The 26,423-nt window shown below is 33.5% G+C and overlaps 1 protein-coding gene, 1 long non-coding RNA gene and 1 other non-coding gene across 3 annotated transcripts in view; 1 reads left to right on the top strand and 2 right to left on the bottom strand.

The window, feature by feature from the left end:
- Positions 1-3,581, top strand: part of LOC106121532 (uncharacterized) — a 32,757-nt gene extending 29,176 nt beyond the window's left edge. Inside the window, exon 4 of the long non-coding RNA XR_001228059.1 lies at positions 3,269-3,581. This is a non-coding gene — a long non-coding RNA (uncharacterized LOC106121532). The remainder of the gene's footprint in view (positions 1-3,268) is intronic.
- A 6,843-nt stretch (positions 3,582-10,424) lies between these two features.
- On the bottom strand, positions 10,425-12,897 carry LOC106121083 (uncharacterized). The gene is made up of 2 exons (XM_013316578.1): positions 10,869-12,897; positions 10,425-10,618 (listed from the first exon to the last, which is right to left on the bottom strand). The coding sequence occupies exons 1-2, from the start codon at positions 12,777-12,779 to the stop codon at positions 10,514-10,516; spliced, it is 2,016 nt and encodes a 671-aa protein (XP_013172032.1). The 5' UTR covers positions 12,780-12,897; the 3' UTR covers positions 10,425-10,513.
- Positions 12,898-25,516: 12,619 nt separating this feature from the next.
- TRNAV-CAC (transfer RNA valine (anticodon CAC)) lies at positions 25,517-25,589 on the bottom strand. The gene has a single exon. It is a non-coding gene; the product is annotated as a tRNA-Val (tRNA).
- Between the last annotated feature and the right edge of the window lie 834 nt (positions 25,590-26,423).

Here is a 26,423-nt window from a genome sequence, read left to right as displayed (position 1 = left end):
GAAGACTATGTAAAATATTTTGAATTCTAGCGTTAAATTATAATATGTTTTTTCAGAAATTTTGTTTCTTTTTTGTCATCAAGTGTACGGGCGCGTGTTGGTGGCATCGCATAGCGCGGTGTTTCAATTGAGCCGTGCATACATATTTAGCTGGAATTAGGCTCGGAGAATGTGATTTATCGCTTTGTACTTGGCTTTCACACAAACTTTCGTTTCACGAGTGCTCGTTTGTCACGGTACGTTATTTGTTAGCGTGTTATTTTTTTTTCGTTTTTCAAACAATCACATGCTTGCTTGAGCGAATAAGTATTTCTTTAATTTACAGTTATAATAAGGTCTGTAGTGTTGTTTTTTTTTGGTATATAAGAACCTACAATCGTATGTCTTTCAACCAAAATAAACACTGCATATAATCCTACTACGATTTTTTTAAGTAGCAAAAACTCATCTCAGTTTATTGTTTTTCTATTCGTAGTTAGTTTTTTTTTTAACTTTTTTGTGTATGTATCCAACCGTCTTCACTTTTATAGATAAAACGGCATCAAAAACACGCCTTAAAACCTTCATCGAGTTATTTACCGTACCGTGTACATCTGTGTCGGAGGGAGATCGGAGTAAGCCAGAGATTTGCGAACTAATTTCAACTGCAAATCCCCGAAATGAGCAGGATTTGGTAACCGGCGTTACGACACCCCATCTGAACGCACCTTTATGATTATTCTTCGAGATAATAGTTGTCTTATTACTGTCAGCGGACTGAATGTTGCCAACCTCTGGCATCCAATCCTTAAAATGAAATTCGAAAATCATAAGCTTCAACTCATTTTTATATAAGATTTACTACTTATTTGCAGACCTTTCACATTCAAAACTGTTTATTCCAAGTTACAAGATATCTTCAGAATGCCTTCATATATGGATTTGGTTTAGATGTAGAACACTATCTGGAATAACACATAGGCTACTTAGTAAGTTATAACTTAATATATTGCGGACGAAGTCATGGGTTAAAGTCCCAATCTTAAACAAAACGTCCGTTCGTTTCCGAGACCACTGCCTCTACATAAAACATATCGTTATTATTTTTGAAAAATTACAGATAACAATATGTTACAAAAGGGCTTTTAGTCTCAGAAACCCACAGGTAGTCTTTTTATTTATATTTTACTTAATTAAGTTAAATAAGTAGTCGTTAAAAGTTATAGACTCAGTTTCTCTTCATTTACACCTCATACTGCAGTTTCTTGTCATTAACGTAAACAGCATCATTACTCACTTTAAGCACATTATCACGAAAAATTTAACGTTAAGACTCGAGCACTTAATTAGTAGATACACTGGTGTTTCTTTTATTAATATAGTTTCTTGTTTATTATCTTGTATGTAGATTCATGATAGGATTTTTACTATTATATTAAAACGCAATAATTCGGTAACCATATATTTTTATATTGAATAACCTAGCGCTTGACTACGCTCCTTCATGTTAATTGATGATGTAGTCATAAGTTTGTACTTTAGTAAATGCCTATTCACTTTATATTTGTTAATTCTCACTGACGCTTCGCTCTTATTGGTCGCAGCGTAATGTTATATAGCGTAAAGCCTTCCTCTATAAATGGACTATCCAACAAAAAAAGAATTTTTCAAATCGGACCAGTAGCTCCTGAGAATAGCGCATTTAAATAAACAAACTCTTTCGCTTTATAATATTAGTATCAATTTGTCAAGCGCTTCATCGTTGTTTTCACGGTCCCAACATTGTGACACAAAAACATATTTTATATCTTTATTCTTTTAATGATATATGGCTGTGAAAATTTAAAGCTATTGTTCATCATCATCAGCTCATCACCACCGAGAGGCTCGGAGCATACCCTAAGTTAGAGGTGATTAGTCCACAGTCAACAACTGGCCAAGTACGGGTTGATTATTACCAAGATGTCTTACTTAATCTTATGGAAAGACATCAGTCTGTTATCGTGACGAATGAAGGTAAGATAATTTTAAACTATATTTATGAAATTAAATTATACTTAAAAACCTGTTACCTTTCAAACTGACGTTAAAACTTCAATATTAAAAAATATATGATAAATCGTCGCAATAAATTCTCAAAATTAGCAGTAATTTAAAGTCATTATAACATTACAAGCTTACATATAGATATCATCTTTTAATCAACAGCATTGCCATTTTAACATAGCCTCCGGACCTTATTTATCCTCAGTGAAATTATAAAGACCGCGAATTTTTATAAGAAATGCCGCAGATCAAGTTATAGTGGGCGTTACGATGCCACCCGCCGTCGAAATAATTATAAACCGGGGTGAAAACTTGTCAGTTGCAGCTCATTAAAATTGAACTTTAAAGAACATGTGTGTACGCCGCCTTAGGGCTGGTGCGTGTACGCAACAATTCTGAAGGGGACCATCTTAGTTTAGTAATTACCTTTCGTCCGTGCGTTTAGCAACTGTTTGCGAAACAGTAATTATATCATGTACTTTATAAGGGTACTATTGTTTTAGAAATAGTTTTAATTGAACTTTCTTGCTGCAAAGTACATCGACATTTGAAGTTACCTACTGTTTTTAAGTTAAACACGTGAAAATGTCTGTATATTTCTTCATGTTAAATAGCAAACGTCAAGGCAAGTATGCATCAAATTCACCAAGGTTTTAGAAGAACAAAAATCGTACCAGCAAGTACTAAGTTACATTTAAAATAGCACAAAATGCAGCTCCTTACTCTCAAGGGCGTCGAATAACATCGTGGTAACAATTTCCGTGATTATAAATTTAAAATTTAACATTGTAATCGTGGGTAAGACTTCCCACGGAGCGTCTATAAAAAATTACCATACCGCGAAGGGGTTGCTAAACTTATCTGCTTACAACAAATCCCGTCTTCGGTATAGAATATGTTAATTGTGGATACCTACGTAAATTTAATTAGAAGGGTTGCGCACGGCAGCTGTTTTATTCAAATGATAATTTCGTTTATAACGCTTCGGTCGGGAGGAATTTCGTGCAGTAAATCTTTAAAGGGTTGTTTGCCTAACTCTATTATTACTAAGTTTTATTGTTTTAAACTGTGATGTTTAATTGTGAGTTTCCACTGTCAAAATAATTAGACAAAAACATCAGATATATAGGCAATAGAAGCTCATGGTTATAATTGTAAATCATTCCCTTTTTACATGTCGTGTTTTGAAATCTTCCACAGAAATGTAAAGGTAAGTATACACTAAATCATTAACTTGTTACAGATCAACGAACAGTCTATGAGACGCTTTCTCTGCATTGTAAAATGCTCAAGAAAATACTAGTGTATATCCACCTTTATTTTATTCAAAGAAGAAAACCAACGCTTTATTGTTCATTGCATATGTTTGAAATTATTGATGACCATCAGCAAGAGAAGAGAGGAAGAAAGAAGATAAAGAAGTAAAAAGAAGATTGTACTGGTGATTGCCACTAGCGAGGTATAGAGTTCCTACGTATGCACAAACTGTAGGAACTTCATACCGTGCTCTTGGGTTTGCCAAACTTCTGCACGTCGTACCAACTGCTTCTAAGATATCAAGCAAGAAGAAAGAAATCATTGTTTTGTTTTTAAAATAAAAAGACATGTAATAATTTATTTACTATTGTAATTCTGTTTTATTTACATTTTGTGTAATTATATTTTATGACAGAGATTTAATAAATATTCTTAGGAGTTGTAATTAAAATGAAGCATACTGTTTGTTGGTTTGTATTATATGTTTTATCTTTTTCCCTTTCTAAATTATTTTAGATAAGAAAACTGCATAACAAGATCCACAAGTTACAACAGGGTGTACAAGAAATCATTAAAAAAAATACTCTACATATTTCATTAAAGAAAATAGTTAGAATCACACCTTATCCTGCAAACTTGGTAAGTCGTTTAATCCACACAATATTAAAGGCATACACCAACAGAAAGTTGTTTCACTACTGTCAGCATAGCAAAATGACCTTACTAAACTGTCATTTTGTACCCTAGTATGGTACAGTCAGGGCCATACGCGGTGTTCCACTTATAAAAAAAACTCCACCCCTTCTTACAAAATAATTAAGTAATTGTTTACGACCTGTTAATTTATTGCTTCTGTATCGTCTTAATACTTACTAAAGGTTAAAACGATTGTGCTTTAATGTGGAATACCGCTAGATTCCCCGATAGTACATTTAATGATTCATCAAGTGTATTAATTGCAATTCCTATCTCTTAATCATGAGTACTGTAACGTAAGTCGACGCTTTACTTACATTTTCATGCTTGAATTACTCTTAGTCGGTGCCTCCACGATATCTCATTACAACGCTACATTGTAATGGAAACTGGATGCTATGTATTTACTTTTAGTTTAACGGCTAGCAAGTCGATTGAAATACCACAAGAGTTGTTGATTTGATACCAGTTGACGTCATTGCTTTGTAAAAGATTAAAAAAACACATAAAATTAAAGATTAGAAAATGTACATTTAAGAGGTATAGTCTTCATTAACTATCGTACGCAGAGACTAAGTGGTCTTTTAGTGTAAAGTAAGTCTGAATAAACTACACTTAAACCTTAATGAGTAAGGCCTTTCTCCGTACATTAACTAACGCATGTTTCTCGTGTGATTATCTCTTTTTGAATAAATCACTTCTTTCTCAATATTACGAATTAAAAATAAGCAACCGTGGAAAAACTGTAGCAATTATAAGCATGTCTTACTGAAAACATAAGAACGTAATTTTAACTGTTTTCAAACCAATTATTGAACAATGAGGTACCAGGAACACATAACATAGTAGGTAGTGTGTTTAATTTTTGTTCAAATATGGTATAACGATAGCGTTACGAAGCCGCGCACGGAACGTATGAGTGACGGCGGTGATGTTTTTAGTACCTCTGTCCGTCTTACTGGAGGTAATACTGAGAACTTAAGCTTATGAAAGTATAAGTTACAAAAAACGACAACACGATCGCTATGGCAAAAAGGCCGCCCCCCGCAATGGGAGCTCGAGTTTCATTGCGTGTTTCGAATTACGGCCTTTTTTGTAAATAAGTTCGCACTTAATTAGATACTACCCTATTTAGTTTTATCATAATAACAAGGTTAATTTTTACTGTCTTCATATACCAGACTGATGAAATATCTAAAATCTCATGGTGTTCCACTTACAAAAACTTGCCTTGTTCCTTGCAACGAAACAAACTCTGCCTCTTATAAAATAAAAATTGGTTTTAGCAGTGAGTTGCGCAAATGATATCTATAGTCTATGGTGGTGATAAGTCGTGTCAAGGTTTCGAAAACCTTAGAGTTACGTAAGATCGAATACTGCCAAATTCCCCGATTGTACATAATAAGGAAGTAAATATGTTAGTGAATTATAATACAAGAGTTTGCTCTTTTCAGATCTTAAAGAAAAAATCTTTCGTTCCGATTTTAATGTCTACATAATATTAAAGTAAAATTTTGATACATACGTAAACTAATTAAATATATAAGAATTTTGAACTTAAAAAGAGATATAATCAATTTATTTTAGTAGAGTCATAAAAGTTTTTAAATTTCATTAGTAGTTTACGACTCTATAATTAATTCGGCTGTTTTCTAAATTGATTGCATTGTTAAAATTTTTATAGAACTAGAAACATCGACTATTTAATGTATTTCGTAATCAAAACTGTGGGGCCTAGCATGAAAATTTGCGACAAGCGTCATCGTCGTCATCCTTAATTATGTCGAAATTAGTATGAGATTGGTGTAGTTTACGCTGCACAAATTTTAATACGAACTTTGTCGATGACTATACTACTACTATACGATGTCACTTGTTCCAAACATTCGAACTAGGCCCTCTGATATCTGATTCCTATCATGCAATGTTAGTACATACATATTTTTAGGAAGAAAGTCCGACACTGTGCCGGTATACTGGCGCAACACTAGCCTTACTAAAATGTCGACGTTTATGTCCCCTCACTAATCATTCTGACACTTGATTTTAGTAATGAAAGCGCGCCATTCCCGCCAAAGGATTCTAATTAATAATGTCTAAAGATATGTATATTTTTTTTAATTGCAAACCTAAACAGGACGATGCCGTTGGGATATGCCCAGAACGTGAACACTTGGTCTATAGAAAGGAAACAGTTTCATATTTCAGAAGAATCATGAAGATCTTCCGAACGAATGTGATTTTATTTAAAAATAATTCATAATTTTTATTTACATCATAAAACAACATATAACAATTCACTGAGACGCGTTGGAGATTACAAACTTCCATTTGGCGCAGAACACTTCACTCGTCTCTTCCTGATTCACACGTTGATTGATGTATAAATCTAGAATAGGTGAATATGTGTCATCGGTTCAGGTCCGTTTTACCTTATCATTCTTCCATCGAGAGACGGTAAAATTTAGTTATTAAAAATATATAATTTACGTCAAATAAAGCATCTTACCAAATACAAATCTCGAACATGAACGACACAAATCGCATTAATTTTAAACACAATAAAAGAGATTTATGTTGAAGGCAGACTGGACTCAGCCTCGTACGATGTCGTTCGTAAAAAGTGATAATAAAAATATATAATAAAAGAACAGACAGACATGCACTTAATTAATTTTGATACGGATGGGCCGTTTCTTCGTATTCGGTCTAATTAATTAAGATTTCCTTCTCAATGTAAGTATTAAATTATTTAACTTCATTCTTATATGTAATTAATACATTGTATTTCCTTACCCGTTCTTTGTTTGCTTTTTAAAACAAGGGAACGAACGACAACTAACCTCACTGTACTTGAAACTCTCTGATATTTACAAAGAGCAGTTATGATATTCCTTTAAAGACCTAACCAATAGATTTTATGTAGGTACACAACGCAAATACACTGAAGTGAAGTCCTAGGGCTCATGATTCATTAAGCAAATGCAAAACTTTACATATTAGTAGTTTAGTATAATATAATCTTACTAATATTATATTATAATAATAAACACGAATGTTTAGATTGATGGATGGATGTTTGGTTGAAGGTATCTCCAGAATGGCTGAACGGATCTTGATAAAATTTGTTATACATATAGGACATAGTCTGGAAGAACACATAGGCTTATAATTATCTTTTTTTTATTCCGCTCAGCCGGAGTCGCGGGCGACCGCTAGTATTAGTATAGTTAGTTTCCACCGCCGAAACACTTGTATAAAAAATATCTTTTTTTTAAATAGAATGACAAAATGTTTCTACCTGCAATAGCATTGGAAACTGAAGGTTTAAATATAATTTGTCAAATATAAAACATACGATAGTTTATTTTATCGTTATTTATCGTCTTCGTAAACGAGCTAGCGGCCACATGAATTCGCCAAAATAGCAAAGTGACCCATAGTCATCTGCATTTGCAGACGCGTTGCCTACCTTTACTCGACACAGATCGTCCTGTCAGGTAGAGAAAAATTATATTTCCACTTCCCATGCGTCCCTTCCTCTGCCAAATCTACGTTCTCTTCCCATCCTATACTTAAAAGAATAGGGTAGGAAAGGGAAGACTTACATTAGGCCTCTGACACGCCACTTATCAGGCGAAATGTGGAATAGCTTCAACTTAACGCCTGTCTTCTGTGTGGTCATGGTATTTCACCGGGTGAGCCGTCCCATTTGGACAAAGTACATTAGTGCGGGCTCTAACACTGTTGAAGATACTGAAACCGTTTGTATGTCATATACATCTCAATATTTAATAATGTTGGCTATAGTTTGGTCGCAATTTACATTCAGATATTCTATAAACAAACTGTTTATGACGACATTCAAAGTGTTAAAAGTCATAAATAAAGATGGTTTAGGTCGTATCTCAATTGTAAATTGAAGCAAAAAAAAGCCTATCTCAACCTTTCCAGCGCGCCTCTACCATCTGGCCTTTAATGTATTATTCAAAAAATACCAAACTAAGAATCAGATTTGATGTCTCACTCAACTAATAGATTTATATGCGTCGCTATGTCGTTAGCATACATTTGTAGGCAAAGAGCAGCGTAGGCGTTGTTCAGTTATTAGCATACAGATGGAAGTGTGGGTTCGATTCTGTATGTTTTTAGAAAGTTCCAAAGATATTTATTATAACAGTGTTCGTGCTGGAGACGCAACTCGCCTATGATTTATAAAAACCGCCTGCCTATGGGCGTAAACGATACATCGTCTGTCTTTTTCTCACGTAAGTATATATCTGTATATAAAAGAGAGACGGTTACAAACTCCGTGTGAGGCGTCCGTAACAAAACCACCTACGAATATTGTAATCACGATTTATGTCCGCGGAGAATCTCGTGGAAATCGCTCATTCATATAAACGCCAACATACAAGTTCACAAAATTAATTTTAATAAAATGATTTACATTCTATTTTTAAGACAGCATTGACTCGTTTATTGGACAAGTTTGTAACATGTTTCTACTAATTCTGTGTCTTCAAAAGTTTAGTAACCATTTTTATTTTTGTTAATGTCTCCGTAGAAGGCAGGGGTCACTGATTTTGGCACTGACTTTGGCACACCTATTCTATGTATAGCGTACGAGCGTCAGTGGCTCAGTGGTCAAGCACTTGACTTGCAATCTGCAGGTCCTGGGTTCGAATCCCACCATGTACCAATGTGTTTTTCGATTTCCGATTTACATATGTACATTTATCCGACGTTCTTACGGGGAATGAAAACATCGTGATGCAACCTGCACATGTCTGAGAAGTAATTCAAAGATATGTGTGAAGTCAACCAACCCGCACTTGCTCAGCGTGGTTAATCACCCTTTACTTAGGGTAGGCTCCGAGCCCCTCGGTGGGGACGTATAGTGAGCTGATGATGATGATTCTATGTACATAGTCATGTAATATAAACTATGGTTTTCAACTTTTAATGTACTATGTGTACAACAGATGAATTTCATTGTCGCAATATTTGTACAAAAAACATATTGATAACCTTGTCTTTTTCAAGGAGAATAAGAGAGACGACTATATGTTTTGTACAAGTGTTTCGAACATGAAAACTTTATAGAGATAAAGGTAAAATGAACCAGAAATCTCAGTGTAGGTGTATAATATATAACATTATTTTAATCATGTTGCTTTGATGCAAACTTACCTTTTCTTACTGTAAGTTCCCACTGCCAAAAGACACTGTATTGTACAGTCAGCTGCATTAATGTGTATATATATTTACAAAAAAATATACGACTTCCGTTTCAAAAGTACACGTATCAACCATGAATACATGTTATTCTCAAGTACTTGGCCTACACAACTTTTCAATTTCTTAAAGTATACATATTTTTGCAGCTGACTGTACTTGAAATTGTAATGTTATCCCTCTAATTTTAATTATAAAACAAAGATTATACAAAGTTTTTGACATGTATTACGACAGTGGAAACTCATGGTTTAACGTTCCTTAGACGTACTACCAGCATTTATAATATTACTAACAATACATGAGTCAGTCGACATTGAATAATAGTGACTGGTGTTGCATATATGTAGAAATGGGAATTATTTTTATTGACAACCGTGTTGAATACCAAAAGCACACGGCGACCGAAACCCGTCGAGTTCAACGTTCTTTGCTCATTAGCTTTTGATAACTTCGACTCCAATACTGTAGAGCTATAACATTTAATTGGTCATTAATCGAAAATTGATTTTATCGTGAACACCCGTAAAGTTCAATTTCCTCTAAATCGTTAGTTGGTTTTTTTTATTTACAAGTATATAACTGGTTCTCAACATTTAGACGGTTGAAATGATAAAATTCCTCGCTCCGGCACGTATAGATTAGGAAATTTTTCTAACCAAGTCGGTAATAGCAGGGTCGGACAAACAGTCCGACATACCAGTAGTGGTTTAAGAATGATGCTTGGTTAATTTTCTATATAACTAAAAAAAAATTGTATAATAAAGAAAATTGGGGAATGCTCTAAGAACTACTGCTGCTGCAGTAAGTAGTAACTGCTGTAAGTACAAAAAATTAGACAAACTTAAGAAAAAAACTAACAGTCGAATAAATTCAAATGATCAAAGTAATTCGTACAACGTTGGTACTTTCAAAGTATTCAATGCAAATTTAAAATCCCCGAAGCTGGTCACATTCTCTCACGGATGGACCGCAACCTCCATACAAATTGACCCCAGGGCGAGACCGTGCAACTAATTAAACAGTTTGAAGTGCAAAACAACATCGTTCTCGGAACACTTACACAGTTAGACACATTATAAATTATTAATGACTTGAGATATACAAATCGTCAACTAGGTACAGTCACGGACGATTATTTTAAAGCATTTGAGTAAAACATCGTGGCTTCAAAATATTCAAAATCAAATGAAACTAATTAATTGTTTGACTACAACTTTATTGTCTTGCCTGTACTTGTTATGAGTTATTTGTTGGCGTAGTGTCCAATAGTGCGCGTGCTCGCCGCTAGGGGCACTCACTTGGTGGCGGATCGTTTCACCTGTATCATTCTTAGTAATCTGTTCTTGTGGTACACAGGTACAGTGCCTGGTTTCTTCTCATCGTGTTCAACGGGATACAACTGAAAAAAAAGACTTTATAAATTGTAGGCACTTATCTTTTTTTCCTTTGCCTTTCTAACTAATAAAAGATTTAAGAGATAAGCAAATACTAATTTTTAATCTACAATATTTTTACCACGATTTCACGTAAGAATGCCTTGAACTTTTGCATTTCGTAATGATTTTGCAAAAAAAAAAAATTTGTCAAAACTTTAAAATAGTCAAGTAAAATTGTTTTTTTTTAGATTATACTTTTTCAATACTACATACCACTTCGGTTTTTGATTGTAAAAAACCCGTAACTTTTTTTTTGGCCCGATGTAATATTATTTTTTTCGGTGAGTTTGCGGCTTGTGAATATTTGGATTTCTGTTTCTTATCTGCCGGGTCTAAACATTTTGGCTGTTTCCTAAGCATCGCAACATGGACACGGGGATTGACCGCAGTGACACCGTATTTGGGTTTACATGACAGTTTCACTAATTCACAAATAGGCTTCTGATTGAAATGATTATTTCTTTCTTTCTTAGTCAATGGTATTTGACATTCACTCGACGAAACATAAGGTACACCGTAAATTTCATATTGTTCATCTGCTTTATCCTTTTGGGTCCAGATTCTTTTACAAAAATTATAACTGCTATTTTTCTTCATTTGATTGACGGGCCAAACAGCCACTGGAGGCTTCTGATTGGCGTTAGCTGAAGGCAAATTAAGACAACCGTTGATAAGAATGCAAGGAGGATTGTGAATACATAATATTTCTCCGTTGTATTTCTGTTTCAGTTTTGAGACAACTTCATCGTGTGGCGCTCTACATGGCTCGTCTCCTTTATTTGACTTCGCATCATCAGGATCTTTTGAACGTTTATCATTTTTACTCTTGTCATTATTGCATTTATTGCAAGGTGTATTTATACGCGAACATGTGTGCACATCTTTAGTTGTCGGAATTACGGTTTCAGTTTTATTTTTTTTACAATCGCATGTACAATTTTTTGAACGTGTGTCTTTTGTAGATTCTTCTGTATTCTCTCCTGGACTTGTTAATATTGCATTGACCTTTTTCTCGGTTTCACTCATTTTTTCAGCAACTTTCAAACAATCTGGATCCCCGTTTACACTGGAAATAAATGACGCAGATTGTCCACACTTACAACTTTTAGTGCGATCACCGTCTTTTGTCTTTCTAGTAATTTTATCAGTTAAGTATTCCCAAAAACCCGAAGAGGTAGATGGTAGAGCACTGCAACGGGTTGAATTTGAGTCGTAACTCTTCTCTTCCTCCCAAAATGGAGTAGCAATCACTTGATAGGGTAGAAATCTTTCAACTTTAGAATAACACTGTTGTTTTTTGTTACCAAAATATTTCCTATTCATTTTTTTATTCCTTTCACGTTCCTTTAAAATGTAATTTTGCATTCTCTTCTTATAACAATACCTAGATATGTTTTCATATTCTGAATCACACGAAGTGTGGCTGCTGGCACTGCTCCTTGAAAATGGATTTTTTATTAATTTAGGATTGTAATACACTGAATGGCGATGTCTCTCCGATCGACTGGAATCCGGTCTCTTGACATCTTCGTCAACGTAATAAGGAGATCGCATAGCGCATTTGTATCGTTTCTTACTAATGCATTTTATTCGTCTTTTTTCGCATCGCGCACAATAAGGTTCTCTATAAGTCTCCACTGATAAATTTTTGACGTTAGTTCGACAACATTTTTTATGATTTTGTAATATATTTGAAAAGCATGGAAATATTTGAGATCTCTTTAAAAAATTTGAACTTTTTTGTACCACGGTGCTGCTTCCTTTGTGGGCATTACTGATGTTATGGAACTCCGCTCTGGGATCTATCTCGTAATTAAAGCAATTTAAAAGTTTTTCAACGCTCGTATCTGGTATGTAAGTTTGAGTTTTACTGGTAACAGATGATAAACCGTTCATCGGCTTATTCATTTTAATTTTACAATTTAAACTATCCTCTTTTGAAAACTTCCAATTTTTATGTGTAGCTGCTTCTTTATGATGTTTGTCTGTTACTAAAAACTCTCGCTTTTTCCATTTTGATATGTACATATCGGATTTTCTGTCAATTTTTGAGCTATCAGATCTTTGTTCTAAGTATTTTGGATCATAACAAATCAATAAATTGCTGCAACAAAAATCGTACATTGCGTAAACCCCTATCTGGTGTCACGCGTAGTTCTTCATCTCACTTTGTTTTTCATATTTATTTTATATATTTTTATATTTATTTACACATGTTTTTTTATCGGAAATAATGACTGAATTGACAATGACATTGAATTTATTTTTTCATGAATAAAAGGTTATAAAAAGTTTTACAGAATAATTCAACTCATTGTTATTAATTGAACTTTTTAGTAAAATGTTTAAAATGAACACAAAAAATGTAACACAAAATAAATGTAAAATAAATATTGATAAACATTGTGCCTTTACAATATAATTTAATAAACATTATTCTGTTCGTTTACGTAATATATATATATATATATATATATATATATATATATACAGTGTATATATATATATTTGTGACCTTGCATACTGCAATAATAAGTAGGTGAAAACATTGCAAGAAATTACTTAAATATACATCATGCTACAAATTATTTAAAGCATATATTATATCTTACTAATATTATAAATACGAATGTTTCCATGGATGGATGTTTCTTTGAAGGTATCTCCAGAACCACTCGACACATCTCGATGATATTTGGTATACATATACAACATAGTCTGAAAGAACACATAGGCGTTTTTTTATTTACGCAAACGGAGTAGCGGACGACAGCTAGTTGTGCTAATATTATAAATGCGAATGTATAGATGGGTGGATGTTTGTTTGAAGGTATCTCCAGAACAGCAGAACGGATCTCGATGATATTTGGTATGCAACATAGTTTGGAAGAACACATTGGCATTGTTTTTTATTCACGCAAACGGAGTCGCGGGCGATAGCTAGTTATGATATAAAATTTATTAAAACAAAAGCAAAATCTTCACTCGTAAACACTAATTAATTAGTAACAAAAGCGAGGTTTAAAGACATCTATAAATTTTCCGCAGCGGATTTGCATTTTAATTTTGGAATATATAAATTTTTTGCAACAAAATACGAAGGTCGCATCTAAATGTTGCGCATTTAAAGAAACCTAGGAATAAATCAGATGGTAAACCGATGACCTTAATGTCAAAGACCTCTAAAATACAAGGAAAAAATCTATACAAGGAAAAATAATCGATTTAAAAAATCGAGTAACTAAGAATCGAATTTTATTTTTAAATTATTATATATTTTATTCCGTATATTTACTCTTAGTCATTGTTAGCTAAAATCCTTAGGCGCGAATGACGCGTTTTTGTTACAAAGTCAAGTGTGAGAATGATTAGTGAGGGGACATAAACGTCGACATTTTAGTAAGGCTAGTGTTGTGCCAGTACACCGGCACAGTGTCGGATTTTCTACGTAACATTAATGAAATAAAACTCAAGGGAAGAATATAAATCGATGGCAACTCATCTCCAATGGATTACGACTAACATGATAAAAACCCAAAACATTACTATTTTTATCTTCTTGGGCTAATCGTGTAATAAATAGGAGTTTCTTTAAAAGCTAAAATATTTTTTTTACTGTAATTATAACGATATATCGACTGATATCTACAACTAGCTGTCGTCCGCGACTGCATCTCCGCGGAAACAACTCATTAAGTAGCCTATGTGTTCTTTCAGACTATGTTCTACATCTGTGCCAAATTTCATCGAGTTCTGTTCAGCCGTCCTGGAGATACCTTCCATCTAAATATTCGCATTTGTAATATTAAGTAAAATAATAAGATTAACATTATGGAATCTGCTTTTGTACCATGTAATATATTTTGACGAAACATTTAAAATATAGAAAAGAATGTTAATTTGATGACGTCAATTAGCTAATGAACATAAAATGTCTTAGGTCATTGGACGACAAAATTCTACTTTATTTTTAAAAACGACGACTTTTTTTTAAATATTAGCAGATTTTTTTGTAAATTTACTAATATTTCTTTAACCATTCCAACTAAGCTCTATGCCTGTGCTAGGATATGGTTTACGACAATAGTCGAATGGCGGGATTCGAACCCCCTACCTCGTGATCGGAAATCCGTACCCTTAACCATTAGGCTATTGACGCTCAATTTTAAAACATAATCTTAAGTGTTTTAAAACAATATAATAGTATTGACTCACCGACATATAACATAACTAGCTGTCACCCGCGACTCTGTCCGCGCGGAATTAAAAGGAAAACTTAATCAGTAGCCTATGTCTTCCAGATGATGTTCTACATCTATGCCAATTTTCAATGAGAGCAGATCAAGACAGAGCGTTCTCAAGATACATTCCAACAAATCTTCCATGCATCTAAACATTCGCATTTATAATATTAGTAAGATTAAAGCAATTTGATACTTTACGTAACGTTGAAAACGTTTGAACATAGGGTTGTAGACTAAAACAAAGAGTTGGTTCACGCTCTTGTATTATTATTATCGGAATTAAACGCTGAATTAATATGCAAAGGTGATACGTCATGCTGGAAGCGCTGTGCATTGCTCTGTGGGGGGAACTTACGGCGATCTCTACATCTTGATACTTGATATTTTCATTGCAATACAACTGTATAAACGTCTTATATAAATCACTTTCAGAATACTTTTGTGCAATAAAAAACGGGATATGTGCTAGAAAGTTTAGTATGATTTGTGGTAATTACGACGCTACCTACGTGTCGTATTGTTTCTTATTATCGTCCGTTTTTTTTATGCCTGGGAGGAATTTACACGACTTTATTCTGCATAATGTTACTATAACACATTTTACTGGAAGTTTCTATGGCCTGTAATAGGTATGTCGATAACAAGTAAAATACATTAAAGCGAATTCAAGTATCAAGAATGTATAGTCATCCACTAATAAAGCGAAGCAACACGTCACACTATGAAATAATAGGAAAGGAATAAAAAAATAACCCAAGGTGAATGCCGGAGCACGTAGGTAGGTTTTAGAAATAATGAATCGAGCCAAAGGGTTCGGCATATTAATGTAATAGGGGTGCGACCCTCGTAATCATAGGTGATCTGGCGGCGGACGACGCTCTCTATCCTTTTTTTTTATTTTTTTAAATTAAACCCGGCACGGCTATTAAGTTTGGTCAAGCACACAGTTTCGATTACTCGTGGTTTCGCTTTCACGAGATAAGTCTTCTAAAATTGATTCTTTGATATACAAATTATATATGTTATGTGTTCTATACTAAAACTTTATAATCGACTACAATAGACTTATTAAAGTATAAACTTAGAAAATTTGTTTACACTTTAATAAGTCTACTGAATATAAATATAACACAGACTAACTCGTAACCTTGACCGATATCCGATATCCGATATATTCTCGATTAAAATCGATTTAAACCTTGAAATTAGCCTGAACCTCGTTTAAGAGTAACAAGACTCCAGGGATCCCTCAGGAGCCTTGGCTCGGGCTGTTACTTCATTATAGTTACCGGATTGGGAGGTCACCGAGCTCTTAGATCGCTTAGGTGGACGCTCCGTGGAGTGACTGGTTTCAAGGGCCCCCGAGAGGGGACCTCGGCTTGGGCTGTCACTCATCCGCTGAGATATTTGAAAAGAGTTGTACCATCTGTAAACGTTCACTTAATGTCTTTTACGTTTTATTTTGCTATACAAAAATGTATAAATGATTAAAGAAATCTACTTCATTATTTATCTGAATTTAAAATTTTATGTTAACAACTACTTTAAAGGTTTTTTTTTTATTAAATACTAGTTTTAGTGTAATAAATGGATAATATTTTAACATATTTTATATTAGAGATTGAATTTTATGAAAAAAAATCTTATCTTAATCGTCAAAAATCTTTTTCAAAGCCGGTACTATTAGTGCTTGAAACTACATATCAAGTTTGTGTAGGAATTTTGAAATTCAAATATTGAATGAGATTAAAATCAATATGTAAAATGCCATTTAAAAGCCTTTGAAAGTTTGCAAGAAAATATTATAGAATGTACCGCGTTGAATGTAAATATTTTAAGTCTTTGAAACACTAACAAACAAAACAAATGTTGGTTGCTATCGGAGTTTTTAATTTGTCAATAATCGTCTATTGTTTAAATAGAAAAGCGCTATTTAGCTGAAATGTGTATTTAAATCTATATATAAAAGAAAGTCGTGTTAGTTACACTATTTATAACTCAAGAACGGCTTTACCAATATGGCTGAAAATTGGTGAGGACGTAGCTTAGAGCCAGGAGACTGACATAGGACAAGGAATTTATGCCGTAACGAGCTGCTTTTTATTTAACTTACTGATATTATAAATGCGAATGTTCAGATGGATGTGATATAGATGGATGGGTGGGCTACACTAATTATTATTGTTATATATCCACGCGGACGGAGTCGCGGGCGACAGCTAGTATTGTATAAAAAGACACCTGACCTGGTAATCGCAAATGATACAAAATGCAGCTCATTGGCGCCCCTTAGTTGTTGTCAAAATGTCCCACGATAACCTTGTTGTACTGTAGCTGTCATGTTATGTCTTGTGTAGGCTGGTGTTATGTCTGCGTAGGTTTTACATAGTTTCTGACAGAACTGCGCGTGATATCTGCGCGTTTCTCACCGGGTCAGATAATTTACTCGAACTATAATAATTTTGATATTGTTATGTTAACGTACATTTTTTTTTGGTCATTTACACGACAATATGTGAAACGGACAAATTACAGCATAATGTCTTAAATAATTACTATGTTATTTTTTTGTATCGATAATCATATAGCGAGAGAGTGATCATGGCTGATTTTTACTTATTAACTGTATATTTATGTGAGACATAGTTTTTTTTCTTCTTCTTTAGCGCCTCTTCAGTCAAGGTTGGCCGCTAACTTGGAACATTTGGTGTCAAGTGCAAGGCGAAACAGTTCCTCCGCTGACCTGATCCCCGTCCACTTTCTAATATTATGTAGCCACGACTTTTTCCTACGTCCAGTGCGTCCCTTGCCTTAGTTTTTAACCGCCCATAACTCACCGGCATAGAGATTTAACTGACAATCATAAACAGATGATAAATAAAAAAAAAATAAAGTAGGATTAATAAATATAACTCTTTTCAAATATCTTCGTCCCAAGGTCATCGGGATATCTTCGTAACAGATAATAAATTGTATAAAATCAGCTTTCATTGGACCTGCAATTCAAATAAAAAGCAACCTCAAATTACGAACATTTTCGAAATTAGAACGGCATTAAAAAACACAATTCGCAATTCTAAGTGAGGCACGTCAATCGCGGATTTAATTTGATTGGACAAACTCCCGCGGGATGCGCCCGAGCCAGGAATAGGGGAAATCGGGGGAAAATAAAACTTTTATTGCATCACACGTGTAGACCGACCAATATCACTTGACCTCGCATTCTCCCTACTTTACTCTCATTATTGAAGTACTTAGAGGAAGCTTATAGGATCGCGGGGTCTAGAGTTTCTGGTTTGTTTAGGGGAGTGTGGGGTAACCAATCATAGGTCGATGTTTCGATTGATTGGTAAAGGGCGATTTGGCAATGTATGGGGGCGCATTCGCGATTTTTTTTACGCCGTATGTGAGATGTGGGTGGGACTTTTATGTAGACAAGTCTGACGAAATCAATAAGTTTTCTATTATGTATTTGTTATTGATTTAGGAATATAATTAGTATTTACTGAATAAGTAACCTTTTTGATATTAAATTAAAAGTACTGTATCTATATAAATATAAAAATTATCGATTTAGTTTAAATGAAAAAATAACAGAATAAAACTTTGCTGCAATTTCAATGAAGTTCTTAAAAGAAATAGGTTAGTAGGGGGTTAGGGTTGTCAAGACAAATAAGAAGTCTTATTTTTTATCGATAAAGTAGTAGTCGGCTGCAAACATCGATATTATTTACTACTAAGTAATCGATAGATTCCGTGAGATTGTTGATGCGAGGTGTAATGTATGCAACACTTACATCCGTTACAGTCTCATCCGTATTTATGTCGGTGATTAGCATTCACAGATCTTAGGTACAGTCTCACGCGATCACAGATTTCAACCTTATTGGCTTATCTGTGAATAATGAATGCAACTTGGGTTTAATCGTGCTCATTTAAATTTATCGATAAGATTTTTGTCAACCCTAGACAGGTACTACTAGTCTTTAATGTTAGTGGCGCCAATTCTTGTTTTTTTTATTATTTATTACTAGCTATTGCCCACAACTCCGTCCGCGTGGAATTAAAAATACTTAATATGTATATGTGTTCTTCCAGATTATGTTCTACATCTGCGCCAAATTTCATCAAGATCTGTCGAGTCGTTATGTAGATACCATCAAACAAACATCCAAACATTCGCATTTATAATATTAGTAAGATTTAACCGTAAAGGACTTATTTATGCTGAATATTTATATTTTAAATTGAAATAAAATTACCAAGTTAAAGAACAAAAAATTTCTTATTCCAGCAATTAAAGAAACGGCCTAGTATTTTAATTTTTTTATATTTTTATCGATAAATTAATTTTCACTCATATTTTAGAACATACCTATTTTATTAACCGACTTCCAAACCGAAGTTGTACTTGTTAGTTGTTTTTATAAGTATTTTTAATCCAACGTTAACTTTAGAAAAGACCGTCCTTAAAGAAACCGGTTAACTTCCGTATACTATATTAAAAGATTTGCAAACGTTAAACCCTTATTTGGTATTGCATAAATTTCCTATTATAATGTTAATTTCTAATGCAAAAATTCCATAAGAAAACTTCTTACTATAAATACCTTGAGAACTTTTAAGGTAGCTGGCATTTGCATACCAAATAAATTAAAATATCGAAGGCGCATTAAAAGTAATAATCAATTGGGAATTTAAATCCGCGTTCATTGTGATGTCACAGACCCTAAACTTTTTCCCACCGTGTCTCAAAGCGCGTATGCAAATCAACGCACCGCCGAGCATCCAAATGTAACCGGCCCCGGAAACTCAAATATTTAAATTTCGACCACATTGTACGTTTACACACTTTGACTATTAAAAGACGGGATCTGTTAAGAGTATTCCCATCTGCCAAAAAATAATAAAAATTACTAAACTTGCTCATTTTATGTGCTTATTTTTTGAGACATTAAGACGTTTTAATCTGTGATTGTCATCTCAATCTTTCTTTACTTCAACAGCTGTGAAAAGTAACAGGATTTACTTATTAAAATTGCTTTGTCTAGTCCGTTACTCTATAGTCTAAGTATACAGAGCACATGAAGATTTGTTACTTTTTCTAATTCAAAATATGGCCCGTCTCTACACTACGATATCAGGATATGAAATAAAGATTGGCGTAATGTAGAGAATAAGAATGACGTTGGTTTTGTTTCATTTTATTGTTATTTTGTTGGATCTATGTGAGTCATCTGTTGTTTGGAATTACTAATTCTTGTAAACATAAAATAAAACTACAATGAGTAAACGGAATTAATTATATCTTCTAAATTATTATTATATACGTGACTGGCAAGATGTTTTTCGCGTGTATGTAAGTGTTTTATATGTATGTGGCTTTGTTTGTATGTATGTAACGACGCAAAGCCTAAACGATTGAACAGTTTTGGACTAATAGTTGTCGTTCGATTCGTGTTTTACTCCGAGTATCTTAGGGTATATACCATCGTTTAGTGTTTTCAAATATGTTCTTAAATTTGAACTTATATATTAACATACAGTTTGTGTAACTTGAATTAAATATGATGAAATTATTGTTTTAAAATGCTGCCAATAGATGGCATTATTTCATCCTTTACAGCCAGCGTCATTTGACTTTTATTTTTTTTTAAATTAAAGTTAGGTTAGGTTAGCCTTTTTGTCTTTTTGAATGCCAGTTAAAAAAATTATAAAATAAATATTAATTTAGGCTTTATTAAATGTAATATATACGATTCCTATATACATACGTATATAACTGTGATTTACAGAAAAGCATTAAACTTTTGATCTTAACTAAATTATTTAACAACGTGTCTTTTACTGTAATAAATTTAAACTTTATCACGATCTCTCTATTTAATTATATTTCATTTATTACAGTAATCAACTACTGTGACGATCATAAGTTAATACACAGATTTCTCTGCCTATTCAATTTGTTATAAATATAAATATCGTAAAGGTGTAGGGTCAAATGGTCTAACTTCTGAATAAAATATTACTGTAGGAAGTTAACAAATCATTTGCGTTTATTTCTCTAATTAATCAATGAGACAAAATGACAGAGCGTTTCTAAACATTTACGACGACTCACCGAATATTTAATGATAAAATTAAAGATCCAATAAAATGGTATGTAAACTTCAAGTTGTTAAATATATCTTACTAATATTATAAATGCGAATGTTTGGATGGATGTTTGTAAGATGGTATCTCTAGAACGGCTGTATGGATGTCGCTGAAATTTGACGTCGAATAGAACATATCTGGAAGAACACATAGGCTACTAATTAAGTTTCTTTTTAAATCTGCGCGGACGGAATTGCGACGGCTAGTTTAGTATATCTCTTACAGCTATAATTTGCGTTGTTTGAGTGAATCGTAAAGCATCGTTTGCTTTCTCAGCTTTGATAGTTGTCTTCGTCTAAAATCATATAAATTTTTGTTTAGACTTGTGGTTTGTTTGTTCTTAAAACTATGGTCAAAATTAATAAACATTTTTCAATATTTTTGAAGATCATATTCTACAATGATGGAATCTTGGATTGAAGTTCGATCTAGGTCATCTAGTTATCTAAATTCCTTCTCTACCTGATTTACTTCTAAGTACAATTATTAAATTTGTTTTTTTTTTAATTTCTACAATTTATGGGTCTGCACGATTCGACATGTTTGAAACGTTCTCGAAATTTCGAGAAGATGTTCATGGATCGGACCGGACCAAACTGGTTTGCGGCGGAAAGTGGCGGATGCTGTTGTAATTAAATGAGCCATCTTTAAAAAATGTTACGCTAGTTCGTCTCTGTTATGGATTAGTAAACTCCTTATAGTTTATTATTTATCCTTTTTCTAGAAAAAAAATCTTAGTGATTATGGTTATTTTTTGTAGCTATGTGTTTTCATAAAATACTAAACTAATGTATATAAAGGTAATAAGCATTAGACTAATTATTTGTCCTAAAGTGTAAAAATAAAATGAAAATTCTATATTTTAATATTTGTATGAGAGAGTCGAGTAACTAAAAATCTTTTGTATTTACGAACAAACGTCGAAATTAATTCGTATAATAAATAAAAAATGTACTACAAAAAAATGGCAGATGTTCTTGAAACAAAAAGTGAATGTTATAAAAGATATTTTAATATAATGACAATTATTTTTTACCGTAGAAGTTTAAAAAAAAGTTAACCCTCCAATGATTTTTTCCTAGTTAGTTTAACCAGTAAGAAAAAAACTCCCGGGTCATATTAACATGGACGTATGCAAATAAGATTGGGAGGAATTCATCCACGGAATATGATATTAAAAACAACGACAGGGCGAGGGTTAATTCCTGGGTTCTGTTCGCATGTCGACATTCACGTACTTTTTTTCGTACAAAAAAGTAATCGTATGCGCTTTTATAAATGCCAAATCACGTTTAGATAATTTGATTTAGTGATTTAATCGTACTGCTTACTAATATTATAAGTGACGGATGTTTTTAGAAAGTATCTCTAGAACGGCTGCATAAATCTCTTTGAAATTTACCATAGTTTTAAATATAGTCTGGAAGAACACATCATCATCATCAGCTCACTATACGTCCCCACTGAGGGGTTCGGAGCCTAACCTAAGTTTAGGGTGATTAGGCCATAGTCAACCACGCTAGCCAAGTGCGGGTTGGTTGACTTCACACATATCTTTGAATTTCTACTCAGATATGTGCAGGTTGCATCACGATGTTTTCCTTCACCGTAAGAACGTCGGACAAATGTACATATGTAAATCGATTCGAACCCAGGACCTGCAGATTACAAGTCAAGTGTTAAACCCCCTGAGCCACCGACGCTCTGGAATAATACATAGGTTACTATAATAAGTAAGTTTTATTATAGAACTAGCGAACTAGACTTCAACACAAATTTTGACATCGCTGAAATTGGTCAAAGTGCTCATTAGATATTATCATCATCAGCTCTCTATATATCCCCACTGAGGGGCTCGCTGCCTTCCCTAAGTTAGCCATGACTAGGCTATAGTGAAAAATGTTGGCCAGGTGCAGGTTGGTTGACAAACATTACATTCAGTTATTCACTAGCCTCACACTCGCCCGCGACTCCATCTTCGCGGAGTTAAAAAAAACTTAATAAGTAGCCTATGTGTTCTTACAGACTTTGTTCTATATATATGCAAATCTCGTTAAGATCTGTAGTGACGTTCCGGAGATACCTTTAAACATCCATCTAAACTTTTTCATTTATAATAGTAAGATTGTTTTATTAACTTAAATAATTCCTTGACAACAAAAGAAAACATCAATTCATCTTATACGGAAATTTCCTGTCGTTCTTTCATTCTTATAAGATTTTATTACGTCTATATTAAAACAATGGATACTGTCAATGGTGACATAAGGAAAATAAAATGTACAAATGGATACGTGACCCGTAATAATGAAGAACGTCTTTGTCGGGATTCATTAAAAAATAGCAATAAGAGGAAAATGCTGTCACTGACTCACGTAGGATTTCTACAGCTATTAAATTAGATTATATGCCGTAAATTCCTATTAGCACCATTCAGTTGCTACCTTAACTATCACAACTAATTTTAACATTGGTAGAGCCCGCTTTAACATCTTCGCACGAATCGGCCCGGCTCGCCCGGTGAAATACCACGACCACACAGAAGGCAGGCGTCAAGTGGAAGCTATTCCGCGTTTCGTCTGATGAGTGTGTGTCCCGGAGGCCTAATTTAGTCCTCTTTTCCTTCCCACCCTTTTTCTTATAAGGAAAGATGGTAAGTGGAAGTGGACTGTCCGGATGAGATGATGCATGGAAAGGGAAAATGTTTTCTTTCTGTGCATCCTTATATATATCTCCTCCGTCGATTAAAGGTTGGCAACGCATATGCAATTGCGTATGTCTATGGGCAACGGTCACTTCGCTATTTCAGCGATTTCAGGTGGCCGCTCGGTCGTTTGCCACCTCATGATAAAAAAACATAACAATTATTTTTATATAATATATTTTACTTTACTCTCTTACTCGCTATCCAGAACATTCTGGAACTACAGCTACACTCTATCTGAAGGAAACTCTTTGAAATAATTTAGATTTGGAACCCAATCTTGGGTAATCTAAAATCCAAATTGAATTCCGGTCAATTCAGTCCAAATAAGAAGTTACCCTAAAAAGTTTAATACAATTATTTTTTTTTTTTTTAATTGTAAGTAAAGGAACTATTCGTAAGATACAAGTGGAACAATAGCACTCATTTACTGGAATCCGCATTCGACGCTAAATTGCTCTGAATCACATCGTTCCATTTAATTACACGCAACGTCTTTGTCTCTGACTTTGTTACCTCACAGATCTGACGAGTTGGCTTCGAATGTTGATATCTGAGCAATATTTTTATACACCAACAACGTCAACCGACCCGGTGGGAATTCCGTAATTTTTTAAATAAGAGAACGGGGCAAACGGCAGGAAACCGGGATAAGTGACGTCCATGGACATCCACAACACTAGAGAGCTGCATATGCGTTGCCGGCCTTTGAGCAAACGGTATGTTCGCTTCTTGAAGGACCCTAAGTTGGCCATTCCACAACACGGCTGTCTGAGGAAGGAAATTACCCGAGAATCACAAGCTGTCATGGCATGTTTCTTATGAGTTAATCAGAGTAAAGTTGCATTTTGATTAATAGTTTTGAAATGTGTGAATTGTCTTTGTCTTATAAAAAGTCAATTTCTAATAAGAATTTCGAATATTTTACAAATTAGGAAGTAGGAACATACAATATTTCCTATATACGTCATATGTACGGTTTTATTCAATGTTTGAATTCTGTTCAAAATTTCAAATAAATTGCACAATGTTTTAAGCCGTCAATAAAAGCGTCCCCGGCAGGCGGGCTGGCTGGATGCAAATTCGTTGAAAAATAAAAGTGCCCGCATGGTTGACACTTAAGCCGAGAGGTCTCTCGTGCGGACGCACTAACTACCGGTCTATTGTTTCATTATTATAAAAGCGTTTTTTTTTTAAGAACAATACACTAATTGTGATCGGCGCCCCGTGTTCTCAACTCCAATTCTTTTATGTAAATTATTTTTTGAGTTCAACTATTGAATTAATGCGGGTGTTGTCGAGCACGTGTGCACTGGCCTTGTTTCCGAGGCCTATTTTTTATTTTTAAACCGAGAATATAGGTCTACACGCCCATATGCACTAAGTACAATGCCTATGCGTTTATTGATTTCGAATTTTAAAAATGGAACGCTTTATTTTTTTTTCGTGAGAACGTATTTTTTGTGCTTTCAAAAGAGGTTCTATAATTATTTTTTAATAATAATTTATAAAAAAATTACTTGGTATGCATTATAATGAACTTTTACAAACCATTGAATAGACGTGTATGTATTATAATTTATATTTGTATAGAAAAAATCAAAGTTCAAACAAAAGAGTAGAATTTTTGAATGTAATGTAATATTATAACAACAGAGTATAAAAATGTTTTTAGTTTTATTTCCTGAAATTAAAAAAACGTGTAAATTTTTACTATTTTGTTACAAAATAAAAATAAAAAACAAAAAGGAAAAAACTGTTTCCGCCCGGGATCGAACCGGGGACCTTGTGCGTGTGAAGCACACGTGATAACCGCTACACTACGGAAACTTATTTAGTGTAGTCGAATTTATGATACATAATTTCGTTTAAAATTAGAACTAAAACAAAGAAGCGTTATCAGTTGACAATGGAATTATTTATGTTAAGGTTGAATTATATGTTATTTAGAATTAAAATTAATTGCGTTGATTTTCCTTATACATATACCTGCAGGGAAATCTATGACTGTCAGTTTAGTTTCCATATTTCGGTCAATCAAACTTTGAATTTCCATTACCGAAACATTGACTAAACATAGCATAATAAATAAATGTATCGGCAGTGGAAACTGGAAACATCTTAGTTATAATATAAATGCTATGTTTGGATGGATGGATGTTTGAAGGTATCTCCGGAACGACTCAACGTAAACACATAGGCTATTCAGTAAGTTTTTTTTTAATTCCGCACGGACAGAGTCGCGGGCGACAGCTAGTAGAATAATAAATATGATTGTAAATGAGGTAATTAAAAAAAATGTCAAAGTACATTTCTAACATAAGATATTTTAATCTTCCTTATATACTTATTATATATAAAAATACGTTACAATAGAACTAATAAATAAATAATACATTTACTATTAGTCATGTGATTCCAATAATCATTTTAAAACGTCAACGAAATATCGATAAGTGATAAATCACGATTGTTAGAAATATCTTATTTTTTTACAAAATTTACGTCTAAAGTTCAATAAATAAAGTGGTAAAATAAACATAAAAAAAAACTTTTACTTAACTTATAGCAGTGTTTTATAGTTACATTTGATTCTTATAAGAAAAGAAAAAATACTCCAATTATTATCTCTGGTCAACAATAAAAGCTATTTATTGATAACCG

This window comes from Papilio xuthus, unplaced genomic scaffold (genome assembly GCF_000836235.2).
Source record: "Papilio xuthus unplaced genomic scaffold, Pxut_1.1 DF826945.1, whole genome shotgun sequence".
NCBI classification, from domain to species: Eukaryota; Metazoa; Arthropoda; class Insecta; order Lepidoptera; family Papilionidae; genus Papilio; species Papilio xuthus.
The sequence above is the reverse complement of the archived record's forward strand: the minus strand, read 5'-3'. Positions and strand labels throughout refer to the sequence as shown.